Source organism: Fonsecaea multimorphosa, assembly GCF_000836435.1.
Source record: "Fonsecaea multimorphosa CBS 102226 unplaced genomic scaffold supercont1.15, whole genome shotgun sequence".
NCBI classification, from domain to species: domain Eukaryota; kingdom Fungi; phylum Ascomycota; class Eurotiomycetes; order Chaetothyriales; family Herpotrichiellaceae; genus Fonsecaea; species Fonsecaea multimorphosa.
Genome location: NW_015971649.1, coordinates 771,550 through 784,931, shown reverse-complemented (window position 1 = coordinate 784,931; position 13,382 = coordinate 771,550). Strand labels below are relative to the sequence as shown.

Here is a 13,382-nt window from a genome sequence, read left to right as displayed (position 1 = left end):
AAGATCGTTTTCATCGATGACTCGCTGATAGGAATGACGAGGATACTTCTTAACATGACGGATTATACGTCTCTTCGCAGTATTAGATAGTTTTTCAGGTCTGCTAGGGCGTTGGTGGCTCTAGGACTTAAGATGATTGAGAATATACTGTATGGAACTGCGAGGTATTTGAACGATCTCGGCGATTTCCCGCTGGGATTTCCCAGCTAAATGAAGCCTATGAATCGTGCCACGTACAAATTCAGAATATTCATTACTTTTTGTCATTATAACGGCAATTACAGAGTGATTAAGCGAGCGTGGTTGAAGCAATTTACAAAACGAGTGGTTGGTGGTTGGAAATCAAGTGGATGGAAAATTGGTGGGGTGGACGGATATTTTTGCTAGGGTGCTGTACAACTGCTCGGAGCTCAGGTGCGACCAACCATGGACGTGCCGCTTTCATAACGACTTGCCCTCCCTCTCACCTTCGCACTCACCCCTTAGTATCGTGAAGTCCCTTTTTGAGGTGTGACTATGCAGTTACAGTATGAGCCTCGGTTTAGGGCTTTCTGAGGCGCGTCCAGAGTATCGGGTAGGTACACGCGGCACTTCTTATAAATGTACAACGGCCGGCTAGACGTCGACGTCGCCCTTCGTCTCTTGTGCCGGTCTTGCGGGGATTCCGCTCATTGCCCGGCCGGAAATTGGGCCCTTACTAGCAACCGGGGGCCCCCATGGTCCTCAAATCGACAGCGGTTACTCTCAGACCGATTCTTGCGCAAGCAGCTGGGGGTCGATGATTTCAGCCGTAGTGTCTGCATTGCCTACTAAGCTCCTGCGCTTTTCCTGGGATTCGCTCATCCTCGATGAACGTTGCGAATGCCGTCGGCGCCAGAGTCGTGCGAAAGTCAGAGCTTTCAGAATCAGAATCCTCCAAGACAAGAAACTCCTCGAGGTAATCTATTCGTTGATTGTCAAGTAATCTTTCGAGGTTGATATCCATCTCATCTCTTGGGGAAGTCGGAATTTGCTTACAGCTGGGAAACTCTTGGATTAGAGACATTTGCTTCCATGACCTATTGTCAAGCGTAGCTAAGCATTCAAGGATAAAGATATCTCTCATATCCGATGCGGCCCAGCGTTACCACTGGAGCTCCTATAGGGAACTAGGACTAGCCAACTCTTACATTATCTCTAGCATAAGGCTAAAACTCGTAGTCCAATTGTGAGACACAGGTGATCGCTCACTCGGCTCTCGCGACCCAAGGTGAACTGGGGGTGAGCAGAAGGCGGCGTCACCTCCGTTCGCGTCTGAGTTGAGGCGCGAGCAGATGTTCCTCGCCCTGACGGTGATAGCGGCAAAGGATTTTGCTCGGAGCTCGAGTGCGACTCCGCCTTCATCTCGTTCACCTTTACTTACCCTTCGTCCTGAACATATTCCACCGTATGCAGCGCCGGCCAGGACCCAAAGTTGGCGGCGTGTCGCCCGCTCTCTCTTCGATGCCTGTTCGACTTTGAACTACTTTCGCGTCCCCCTCTCTTGTTCGGACAGAGACTCTCCATCCCTGCCAATGGAGTACAAAGCCCCCTGCCAGCCCTTCCGGGCTACCGGCTTTCCTCCTCGTACCTAGGCGCTCTTTGGCCCCCGACATCAGCCCACAATTTAAATCGCCGCATGAGTCAGCAACCATCTTTGGCATGGCCACTTGCACTGGCCTCTCCCAGAAATAGCGACGGTAGCCTCGATTTGGTTAGATGATTGGCAGACAGCACAAACTTGAACTGAAGCGCTCACGATAGCATCTAAACATCTCTCCCAATCGATCAATGGTACTTTGGTTCTGACCACTCGTTCATTCGGGACCCTACACTGGACCGAAAAATTTACCACAGCTCTTGACTCCTGAGATGGTTTATTGTGGGAGACCATCCAAGGCTTGCGCGCTGTGTCGAACGAAGAGAATAACCGTAAAGACCTCCGCTTCCCACCCCTTGGCCGTGACTGCTGATCTCATGCCAGTGCGATCAACTCAGACCCTGGTGCACGCAGTGTCGAAACGCTGCCAGGGTTTGCCCTGGTTATCGAAACGAACTAGATCTCGTTTTCCGTAACGAGAACGAAAGGATCAAGGAAAAGTACAAAGTGAAAAGGGAAAGCATAGGTCCTGGCGAACCGGCAACCGCCGGTCGAGCCAGATCTACTCCGGCATTATCTACCTCGAACTCAGACTACCTGAAACAGCCACTCCGCGACCTTGCAACCCAGTTCTTTCTCGCGAAATACGTGCGCGGGGGAAATTTTGATTGGCTTCCCGTTTTGTACACAACGAGCCAGAGCTCACCGGTTCTGGTTCCAATGTGTCAAGCCGTGTCCCTGGCCAGTCTATCCAATGACATGCAACGACCCGACATCATGGTCGATGCTAGGCACCACTACTCAATCGCCATTAAGCACATCAACCTAGCATTACAATCCAAGGAACGTCTTCTCCACGATGATACCCTGGCCGCCATTCTGCTCCTGGCTCAGTTTGAAACCTTTTCCGCCGACAAAAGCACCCAGTCGAATTCCTGGGGAAGCCATATACACGGAGCCTTGACATTGCTTGGGCTTCGCCCCCGGCAACAGTTTGAAAGCCCAGTAGGCATGAAGCTCTTCCGGCATATCAGCAGCAGCATATACGTCGATGCCATACAACACAGACGCCGATTACCTCCTCAATTCCTCGATCTGCGCGCAGTGGCTGCCCCCTTCCAACCGCGTAGTGATCCTCTTGTCCGCTTGGCCGAGATCATGAATGACTTCATTGACCTGCGGGCTACGATAGCCGAGCGTGGAGGCACAACTTCGGCTTCAGCGAATGCATGGAGCTGGATCGAGCGCGCTCAGGCTATTGAGCAGCAGGAGTGTGCCTTCTTGGCAGATCTACCACCTACTTGGCGGTTCAAAGTCGTGACTCGCGGGGCACCAAAAACTTGTTTCAGCGACGAACATCATTCCAGCTACAATAACGTCGACCACATCTATCACGGCACGTATCACCTTTATGGAGATCCTCGTATTTTGCAGGCTTGGAATATTGTTCGTATGACTCGCTTGGTTTTGAACGAGATCGTATACAAGTGTATCTGCGCAATGAAAGGTCTGAGCCGCAGGAGCAATCCGGTCTCAAGCTGGGATAGTAGACCATTCTTCGACTGGGCAGGGCTTGAACTAGAGTCAGCCAACGTCGTCAATGAGCTCGCTTCCGACATTTGCTATAGCGTGCCCCAGTTTGTGCAAATGCCGCCTTCTGGGTCAGCTGCAACTTCTTCTCAATACTCTCCCGTCAGCACAAATTCGGACAACACAACGAGTCTTGCAGCCTGCTACTTCCTTATCTGGCCGCTTTACGTTGCAGCAAGCTCACCGGTCGTCTCCGCCTCTACTGACGACGTGAGGCGTTACGCAATCGACCGTCTTCGGTACATGGAGGCGCGGATGAAGATCCCACAAGCGGGAATAGTCGCACAAAAGCTCGAGCAGGGAGATCTGCGTGAAGATTGGTAAGTATAGTCATCCCTAGTCCTATTTCCTACACAGGGAGATGTATCAAACACCAACGCCGCGCCCTGTTGTCCTCCTTGACCCAATCTTCCCTTGCCAGCTACCGATGAATAGGGGAGTGTGTGCCACAGGTGCAAATCTCAAGTTAACTGTCACCGCAGGATTCCATCGTGTAGTCAGGTCTGATACCTTGTAGGATTGGCACTTGGAAATTATGTTTCACTGTAACTGCAGTGTTCAAGAAAGGGTCACCTCACAATCACACTACGAAAATCCGACATACGCTGCGGACACGGAGAAATAAATACCACCTTATCCAATAAATGTTCTTCGAAGCACATTCCCGAGTCAGCTTCTTAGCAGGATTCGTAGTCCACCACCCGGACTGAGTATCTGCTAACTCAGTGTGCGACCACTGACCCCGTCTTTGGCCTCCTATTACCATACGGGAAAAGGTGGGATTCGGTCCACGGCCATTGTCGCAATGAAGCCAGCAACAGTCGTCTTTGCCACAGTTGACCTGCATGGGGATGTCAGCACTATTTACGATGTTGAGGCTACCATGTGCAATGGAGCTCCCCGGATCAGAGAAGGACCGTCGTCTGGCATGCCTGGTTTGATAATTCCTGAGTAATGGTGCCTGGTTAGAACTAGGGTCTAAGCTGTCAGACTGGAGGCTCTGCCCGTCCTTTTGTAAATTGGGGCAACAGCGTCGACGAAATGGTAAAAAGGGAAGCAAAGCCCGTCTCACGGTGATGAAACTGTAGGAAATACTAAGGTCCAGCGCTGAAGGGTCCAGCGGAAAACAGAAACCATTCAGCCGCTGAATGGTGGCCTAAACAACGGCCCACAAAGCCTAGCCCGTGACCCACATGGTGCCGAGCTGCATACCTCATTCGGTATCAGATTAATACCCATCTCAACTCCCTTATTCGTGGTTTAGCCCTTTTCTGTGGGCCCCACATCCGATTCGAATTGTTTGAAGCTGTATAGACTCAGATCGTTGCCACGGCTTGGTCGGTCGAAATTTGATCCATGTAGATCTGATCCCAAATATCGTAACATATGTGCCATTACACGGGCTGCACTCTCCTCAGCCCACGATAAGTTGTGAGACTGGTGGGCTGCGCCAGAAAATGGTCCCAATTTCCCACCCAGAAAGCGTCGGCACGGCAAACGAGATCAGTTTATCTCCTGGAAATAGTAGAAACCGCGAGGCTGCTTACAGGAACTGCGCCGTTCTGGAAGACACTGCCCTGCACAGCAAGGAGTAGTGGGGGCCCGACGTTTGCAGATCGTCTCAAAGAACGAAAGAAGGTGCCGAGTGTTTCTTCCTCTAGCAAGGAGCATCTTCAGAAGTAACATATATAACGCGTCGACCTTCTGCCAAGGGAAGCAGGAAACAGAAATACAAAACAAAGTATACGCATCAACCCATAATAATTTGATTGACACATCATCGCAATTTCAGCAATAATATGCATATCGATTCACGCGGATGGCTCTCCGTGGCCGAAATAGTCATCTTCTCACCTTGCATTCTTGTCTCCTTCATCCTCTGCAGTCGACATGGATTCGGACGCAGTTCAGGATGGTTTTACACCTTGCTTCTTTGCGTCGTGCGCGTGGTTGGAGCTGGATGCCAACTGTATACGTACCATGAGCACTCAGCGGGGCTGTTGAAGACAACAATCATCCTCGACACTGTCGGTCTCTCACCACTCCTTCTGGCTGCCCTGGGTCTCCTGTCAAGACTTGTGGATTCCATCAACCGCAGTGGCAGAGGCTTGCTGGGCGTCCGCCATTTTAGACTGCTTCAGACCGTCATTGGCGTTGCTATGATCTTGTCCATCATCGGCGGCGTTAGTGCCAAGAGTGACGGAGCCAGCATCAAACCCCCAACCATGTCGAAGGTGGGCGCACTACTGTTCATCCCTGGGTTCATCGGCATTCTCTTCTTCTGTGCCAGAGCTTGCACAAACACCTCCTATGCTGAAACGGGAGAACGGCGCCTGGGCTTGGCCGTCGCCATAGCCCTGCCGTTCATCCTGGTCCGGCTGGCCTACACCGAGCTGACGACATTTCTGCACAACAAGGACTTCAACTCCGTAGACGGGAAGCTACTTTTCACCGTCATCTTGTCTGTGCTTCCTGAGCTTGTTGTGGTCCTCAACTTCCTGGTCGTTGGCTTCACTATTCCGATACTGGGGGCAGACCTGCAAGGACCCATCCTTGGTCGCGGGCGAAAAGAGTCAAACAGACGAGGAGCAACAGCGGAGGAGCAGCATTCCCTCTACCAATATCAATATCTCGCTCACGCCGAAAATCCTAACCCATCTGGGCGTTACTGAAATGCCAAAGTAGGACACACCGTTACCTGCCTTGGCAACGACCGCCGAAACCATATCACTCACCAACCGAGGTCGAGAAAGAAAAGGGACATAGTGAGGCAAAAAAGAGACTGAACTGCCTACGACCGAGTGTGCCGCGGTATCTTGCCCTCAAAACAGCCGCCGCATGCTGCAATCATTAGAACTTGGTGGTTAGGCCAGTCCCTTGAGCTCATCAGAATATGAGATTAGTCTGGAAACACTTTGACAGGTTGCATCTGCAGGGTATATGAGAGGCCATTACAAGGCGTTGCGGCGTTATTCTTTCTAGTTTACTCGAGGTCTGGATTGTGCACAATCAGGGATTCCCCACTATCTCCAACTACTTACAAATTGAAGTTCCTCCATAGCACTTTTCCAGCATGTTACAGTGCTTCTCCTACATTGCTGTCTTTTTGCGCAACGCATTCAGAACCAATGCCACCTTAACAGCCTGGGTATCCAGCACCGACCCCATTTTGTCTCTGAGCATCTTGAACTGGCAATTATGACAAAATATGAACCACGAATTTCCCAGTACCCTTTCCGTCAAATATCTCCTGGCATCCCTGTCGGACTCCTTCGATATCTGAGAATTTCACTGTCCGTCCCACCACCGGCCGAATTTTGCCATCCTGGACCCAGGAAGCAATCTGCTGAAGTTGCGTGCCGTCAGGAGACATTATGTAGTAGCTGTAGCTGACGCCAGCCAGAGCAGCTCCTAGGCGGTAGTACCGATCTACCCAGTTCAGCGCCATGCGGAGAGCAAATGGGATGCCCGACACGGCGCTCGCCTGCTCCTCACCAGAGGGTACCATACTGATGCTGATAATGACTCCGCCTCTCTTCATGACTGTGAGGCACTACAGAGACTGGCCCGTTGTGTCAAACATGTAATCCAAAGCGCGACTTCTGGGATACTGGAAGCTTCAATGAAGTTCAGATTCATGGGCTTTTGGCCAGGTGTGAATCCCTCGTGACAACGTACTCTGCGACTGTGCCGCGATGGGCCTGGCCGACTCTTATGTAAACCTCTTCACCGATCTGGGGCATATGACACCCTCCCCTTTGGCCACGATGATACCCGCAGCATCAAGACCAATTTGGTATGGAAACTGCACAAATAGTGCGTTAGCTTGGGTACTGCCGGACAAATTCGCAAGCCAAGGGTTTTAGATGTGTTTAGATTTGCAATGGCTCTTGAGTGCGGCATTTTGGTGAAGATAGGAACCTTCATTACCAAGAGTCGGAGAGGTAGGAACCCTTGCCGGCGTCATAGTGAAGCAGCTTCGGCGATGGAATACGGTCTCGTTGAGTGCTATGTTAGTCATGATCAGGCGTTCTGTACGCACCAAAGACGGTAAAGAGGGCCTAGGACAACAAGGCACTAGAGCCTGTTTCGGAAATACAGTAGGTCTAGTTATCTTTGCGGCTTTCAGGTGGGCCGACATCCGTTTCTTAGCTGGCGGATTCGGGGCAAACAGCTACACGACGGCGAGACTCCGCAAGGTGCGACAGGTATTGCGCCACACGGTGATATCCTCCCCCTTACACTGCGCTGACGAAGCGAGCTACGGAGAGACCGAAGCCATCGCTTCAGTCATTGTATCATGCCGGTGGCATTCGCAAGCTCTTCGTCTTGCCAAGACATGTTCGCCTTCGGTCTCTCACCTTTGCCCAACCTCTGCTGCACTTTTGGTGCTGGCGACTTCGGGATCCCGATTGCCGCACCTTCCCTTAAAAGAAACTCACGACCTCGTCACCGGAAGAAGTTTGAACCACGCTGCTGGTTACAGGAGCAAGAGCTGGACTTATATTGCCCCTGCGATTGCAACTGGATACATCTAAGACCACCCAGATTTGTTGTTGACGGATTGGTGAGGACCGCCCTTGCCGAAGCGACCCATTTTCTGTTCTGCTTTCTTCTTTGGTTTGCGAGGAGAATTGTCGAGCCTCTCTTCCCGAATCGTTGCCTTCGATTGCCTGCAATTTCCTTGGAAATAGAGGAAGAAAGAGTATGAGCACAGCAGGATACAGAACCAGACGGCAGATGAGTCTCAGTTCCCAACCTCAACCCATGGTGTTTACACGGTGGGCTGGATTTGTGCATGGCCGAAGGATCAGACGGCGGCGACGTCCATGCTAGACAAGTCCCACGCAAAGCTGCAGAAACCACTACATGATCAGAACACGTACATATCAAGATCCGTTGGGAAGCACAATATCAGCATTGTGTATCTGCCGAAAGGCCAGTACGCCACCATTCTAGCGGCCAAAACGACGACGTGGACGGCCGGCACCGTTCAGTCCATTCACGTCTGGCTAATGGTGGGCATGGAGACGGCAGTCCACCCAAGGTGGGGTGATACGACTTTGATTTAGCGTCTGACTGAAATACAAGCGCCCAGTTTTGCTGCGCTGATATACATACCCTGCAGTAGAACAATATATAAAATCGAAGCACACCGGTAGACCCCGAAGTGTGCTCTATGTCGATTTCCTTGTCTGCTCTTCTTGCTTGATCCGTCTCTCCACGACATCTAGGCCCACTAATTTCTTGATTTTGGAGTCCATCCACCCAATGGGGACGAAGGTTGCGACGAACCACAGTAAAGAAGCGCCGCCACCGCGCCAGACCTGATGAGGCGGTGAATGCTTCGACAAATCGCGCAGCACTCTTTTAGCCCAGGCATCTGCTTCCACAAAGTGACCCTCGGGGCCTTTGGCCATATATTCTTCAATTTTGTCCTTAGCCGCTGCATAGACGCTGTCATTTGGAACTGACGTATGCGACGTCAATGCCGATGTGTTTTCGAAGAACTTGGACCTCACAGCACCAGTCTTTAGATCAATCACTTTTATGCCAAAGGGTTGCAGCTCAAGGCGAAGCGTCTCGGTGAAGCTGGCTATCGCGGCTTTAGAGGCGTTATAAGGTCCTTGCCAGGGAAGACCGACGACTGAGTTGACGCTGGTGTTGTTGACAAGCATCTTCGAATTGGAATTGCGAATCAGTGGGAAAAATAGCTGGGATGTTCGTAAAACGGCCCAAACATTAAGCTCGAATTGCTTCTGGATCTCTGGAATCGAGGCGTCCAGCATGGGCATAGTGTACCCTGCTCCGGCGTTGTTGATTAAGATGTCCAGTGAACCACTTGTCATTGAGGAGACCTTTTCCACACATGCCTTGATGGATTCTTCCGACAAAACATCCAGCTGCAGTGTCTCAATCCCGAGCGCTGTCAGGGAGGCCATTTTGCGAGGGTCCCGGGCTGTTGCAAAGACGCGGTCACCGTTTTCATGGAATGCTTTTGCGAGCGCAGCGCCGAGGCCGCCGTCGGAGCAGCCAGTAATGAGCACGGTACGACCCATAGCTCCTATTCGCTAGTCACCAGGGCTGTATGCCGTCGAGATTCGTGTCGAACTTGGAGGAGGTGAAAGACTGCGCTTACTGTTGGGAATGGAGAACGAGTGTCAAAGCTTCGACTTGTCGAAATAATATATGTAGAACTCTTCATAAGTCCCCAGATAACGCTATATATATCAGCCAAGTGGAAGGGAGGCAACCAGCATGCGAGCCATTTCGTCCCTGAGAAGATCAATGGACCTTGAACACGTAAGGGGTTTAGGAATCGCCGCTGATCGCTTCATCGGCCCAAATATTGACAGAATGCCGCGCTGGTGACGCACTAGTTGGGTGTTACCTAATCATTCCTTATGCAATAAGCCTCGCCCTATAACTGTTTCGGCTCTGGTGCCGAGCTCCTCGCCTTGATCACTGCAAAGCTCAAACGCTGGATGCACCGCTAATCTTGTAAACACTAGGCTTACGGAGGAAAACTTGTAACAAACCATCTTCACCTGTGGTAATTCTCAAAATTACTCAGCTTGGTCAGAAGAGAAAGAGGTGGTCGGTCGACATATCGTTGTCTTGATGCAGCTTTTGTGCTAGCGGAGGAATGTGTGCTCCGCCGGGACATCAACGGGCGCCGTTCTCGACCAGCGGCAAACGTCCGCGGAAAACTGCATCTGCCGACCCCGAGGCTCACCTTCTTCTCCCTCGCCAATCTAACACTTTCGACTTCCATCATAGTTTGAACCGTCAACGCATTTGGTGTCTTTGCCCATACAAGTTGGCAGATGTGACACTGAAAGTGATGATGCAACAGGTATACATATTAATAAGTATCACCTAGCACTCCCGTGGGAGATGCACAGTTCCTCTCTAGCTCTGATATCTCGCAAGGCCGTGTAGATAATGACATCTGTCTCTCTGTTATGATGGCTAAGAGGGAGAAGAGCCACAAGAGGGCAACTGTGCCAAGGGCGTACCGTCACGTCATACCTTCCGCAACATCGTAGAACCAGTGCTGTGGGGTACCGGTCACATCTGCTGACAAGCGCAAGCCCTGAAGTCCCATGGTCCTATCTGGCAAATTCCAAGATTTTCGTTGACATCCGATTCCTCCTTGGAGATCCTGGTACACCCGCACCCACCGATATCAGGGGATCACCGAGGGAGCTTGCTGAAAGCGATATGCTCCACCCTGGGAGAAAGAAAGGAGTGGGATAAGGAACGAGAGTAGATCGTATGGCGGTTTGTCAAGGTCATTGGACCACTCCGCAGGAAGCATCTTGGGACGCCAAAACCGAGCGTTAGCGGAAGTGGAAATCTGGGCGACACTCGCAGCTTGGCCCGTCTTGACTTAGGCGGTGTCCCAAGATGATGACGAGGCTCCCGCCAGCAAGTCCAACAAGGGTGTCATAGTGCTCAATAGCTACTTCCAAATAGTCAAGTGAATGACAAAAGCAGTGTAACGTAGACAATAAAGTAAATAGCGTTAACGGTGAACTGCCACTCCTTACGCTCACTCGCATTCGGGAGGGGTTCGCCTGGCCTAGCATTAACCTTCTCACTACTGATCTATATCCCCATAGACTACAAGGAATACTCCAGCATAAGATTCGCCACGGAGCACGCTCGCGCAGCTAGCATCATCTTCTTGAGAGCTTCAGATAGGAGCAAGTCAAGCAGGAGCCACTCGCTGTTATGGCAGAAACAGAGGGAAACAAAGGAAAAGCGTGTCATACCGTTGATCTGTCCTATCTAAGCTCCTGGCAAGATATAAACAAGCCAGGTCAAGCCTATACCCAGTAAGGTAAGGTGTCTGCCAAGAAGCACCGTACCCAACAGGGTTAGGCTTATAAATGGCACTGCCATCCATTTCCTCAATATATACACAACGTAGATCTAAGGATAATGAAGACAGAAAAGGAGAAAAGGAAGAAAGAATAAAATAGATAGAGAATCTTTTAGTATTATTAGAGACAAGTCTAGGTTGGAATCTCTACTAAAATAATAATATACTAAGGAAGGAGTCTTAGCGCGAAGTCCTGTCTATCTATCCGCTTCCCTTACACCTCCGTCCACTTGCGCCCAACGCAGGCAGGAGGACGACTGAAGTGGCGCTCTGTAAGGGCGTGCTAAGGGAGAGTGGCTGCCGGTACCCCCGCCAAAGTGGTCGGTTCAAATTGCTGACTTGCTGACACTTCTCGAACCCTCTGCGGGTACCAAAGACATATAGGTAGAATCTTCTCAATAGATGCTCTGACGGCATCGCACGATTTCTCAATAGGTGGCGAACTAGGCTGGATGAAGTCTGCACACCTAGATACCATCCCCGCATGTCTCTTGTCTCTGTGAGCTCATCAAATGCCCGGTTTTCAGTGCCCGAAAACAAGGAATTAGGGCCATCTCTGATTGGTCAATAGACTCTTGCCTAGCTGCAGGGCAGATGCTATACTTATCTCGCAGCCGTGCTCGTCGTAAGGCTGGACCACGGAAATGTCTTGTGTACCTGCATTAGGCGTGGCGAAACTCACCGATTGGCCGTCTGCCAGTTCTGGTTTTGAGGCTGCTCCGGCAACAGAAATATGTACGTGAATGTATACTCTGCTGTCTGGGCATTTGTTTCCTAGGATGCCATGGTGACAGAGGACACGTATGATGGAAAGCCACGTAAATGGTAGGCGTCAGTCGCGTAGAGGGACTCTTCTATATCGCCTCATGGACTTGGGCAGAGTTTGCAGTTTGGTGGCATAATGAAGCCCGTATAGCTGTGGATGTCGACTAGGTGGGTGGTAAACAAGGCAAAGAAGCGTGATGGTCTGCTCCGGAAAGAGCCCAGAACGTTCGATTTGAGGGCTGCGATAGTTGTGGTTGTTTCTTCGGCGCACAAATATAACGGTTTGTGGGACAGATCGACCTGCAGCATCCCGTCCTGTCCGTCCTACTCTTGCATCTTGTTTCTCGAAATGCAAGACTAGCGGCCACGTTGCACAGGATCGAACGGAGAATTTGCTGCAAACGGGTTTGCTCGTGGAGAAACCTGGTTTACTGATGTGCAATTTTCAGGTCATGCTGGCCAAGGACGAGGGGTTGAGGGGTTGGAAGTCGGTTCCGAGACACTGCGAAGATCAATGAACCTGGGAAAGCGAATTTTCCTCGTTGAAGATCGACGAGGTGGGCGTGGCCTGCGTGACCTTCTCCCTTCATCTCGCACATGGCGAATCAGCGTAGAGATAACCCCGAGAAAATCATTTCGGTCAAGGTTGTATCCCCTTAAAAAGGGTGTTTGGGTATGATGAGCCCCTTTTATTCCACGCCCTTTTTCTTTTGTGTTATCGTCCAATCTCTAACAGCGGACTATGAGCCTATCGGTGAGCGGGGCCACCATGAGGCTTGATTGCAGCCATAAATTGACGCGTATCGGGAAGCGCGATTCAGGCAGATGAAGGTGGAGCAGCCGCCTCACACCGTCCGGCATGGCGTTATCATCGTTGGTCGGACTGTTACTGCGTCCTTGTACAATGAAGAGCGGTCGAGGAGAACCAAGCAGGGCGTCATCGTCTCGTAATCATATTTTGTCCCCCACGACCTGAACATGCCTAAGCTGGTTGAAGAGATGATTGACGCGTCGAGACTCGGGGCGCAGTGCGTGCAGGGGCGAGTGGAAGAGCTGAACGCACCAAGGCAGCTGAAGATCCGGGAATACGAGCACGGCATTCTGTCGATACCGATGATAGAGGGGTCCTTAGCCGGAGAGGCAAACGGTATCAGAGCCGTTTGTGAAGGTAATGCGACTCCTGGCTTTAGGTTTGTCTGTAGGTAATAATCATTAATTGTGTGAGACGAATGAAATAAACTGAGGATTGAGGAAAGGTGGACAGTGGACATGAGCGAACATGGATGAGGCTCCAAAGAAATGCAGTGACGGGGCGCGGGCTGCAGCGAAAATCCTAGTGGCCCCCAGTAAGAAGCCAGGGTTACCAGGGTAGTGGCTGTTAGTAGGCGGCGTGGCTAGGAAAGCTAGGCTCCTTTGCTGGTAGGCTCCTTATTTTCTTAGGGCATGCTCCTAGGCGCAGGTGTCTAAAATGTCATCTGCAGGTGCATGTGGTGCGCCCGTAACATGCTTTTAGCGGTGCCC

The 13,382-nt window shown here is 51.2% G+C and overlaps 4 protein-coding genes across 4 annotated transcripts; 2 read left to right on the top strand and 2 right to left on the bottom strand.

Annotated features, from left to right (window-relative positions):
- Positions 1-2,002: 2,002 nt before the first annotated feature.
- Positions 2,003-3,532, top strand: Z520_07636 (uncharacterized protein; the record flags this gene model as incomplete). Its single annotated transcript, XM_016778133.1, has 1 exon — positions 2,003-3,532. A coding segment is annotated over one exon (1,530 nt), but the record flags the coding sequence as incomplete, so codon positions are not given.
- A 1,475-nt stretch (positions 3,533-5,007) lies between these two features.
- Z520_07635 (uncharacterized protein) lies at positions 5,008-5,880 on the top strand (the record flags this gene model as incomplete). The annotated part of the gene is made up of 1 exon (XM_016778132.1): positions 5,008-5,880. The coding sequence occupies one exon, from the start codon at positions 5,008-5,010 to the stop codon at positions 5,878-5,880; it is 873 nt and encodes a 290-aa protein (XP_016631038.1).
- Positions 5,881-6,404: 524 nt separating this feature from the next.
- On the bottom strand, positions 6,405-6,749 carry Z520_07634 (uncharacterized protein; the record flags this gene model as incomplete). The annotated part of the gene is made up of 1 exon (XM_016778131.1): positions 6,405-6,749. One exon carries the CDS (start codon positions 6,747-6,749, stop codon positions 6,405-6,407), a length of 345 nt encoding a protein of 114 aa, XP_016631037.1.
- A 1,636-nt stretch (positions 6,750-8,385) lies between these two features.
- On the bottom strand, positions 8,386-9,267 carry Z520_07633 (uncharacterized protein; the record flags this gene model as incomplete). The annotated part of the gene is made up of 1 exon (XM_016778130.1): positions 8,386-9,267. One exon carries the CDS (start codon positions 9,265-9,267, stop codon positions 8,386-8,388), a length of 882 nt encoding a protein of 293 aa, XP_016631036.1.
- Positions 9,268-13,382: the final 4,115 nt, after the last annotated feature.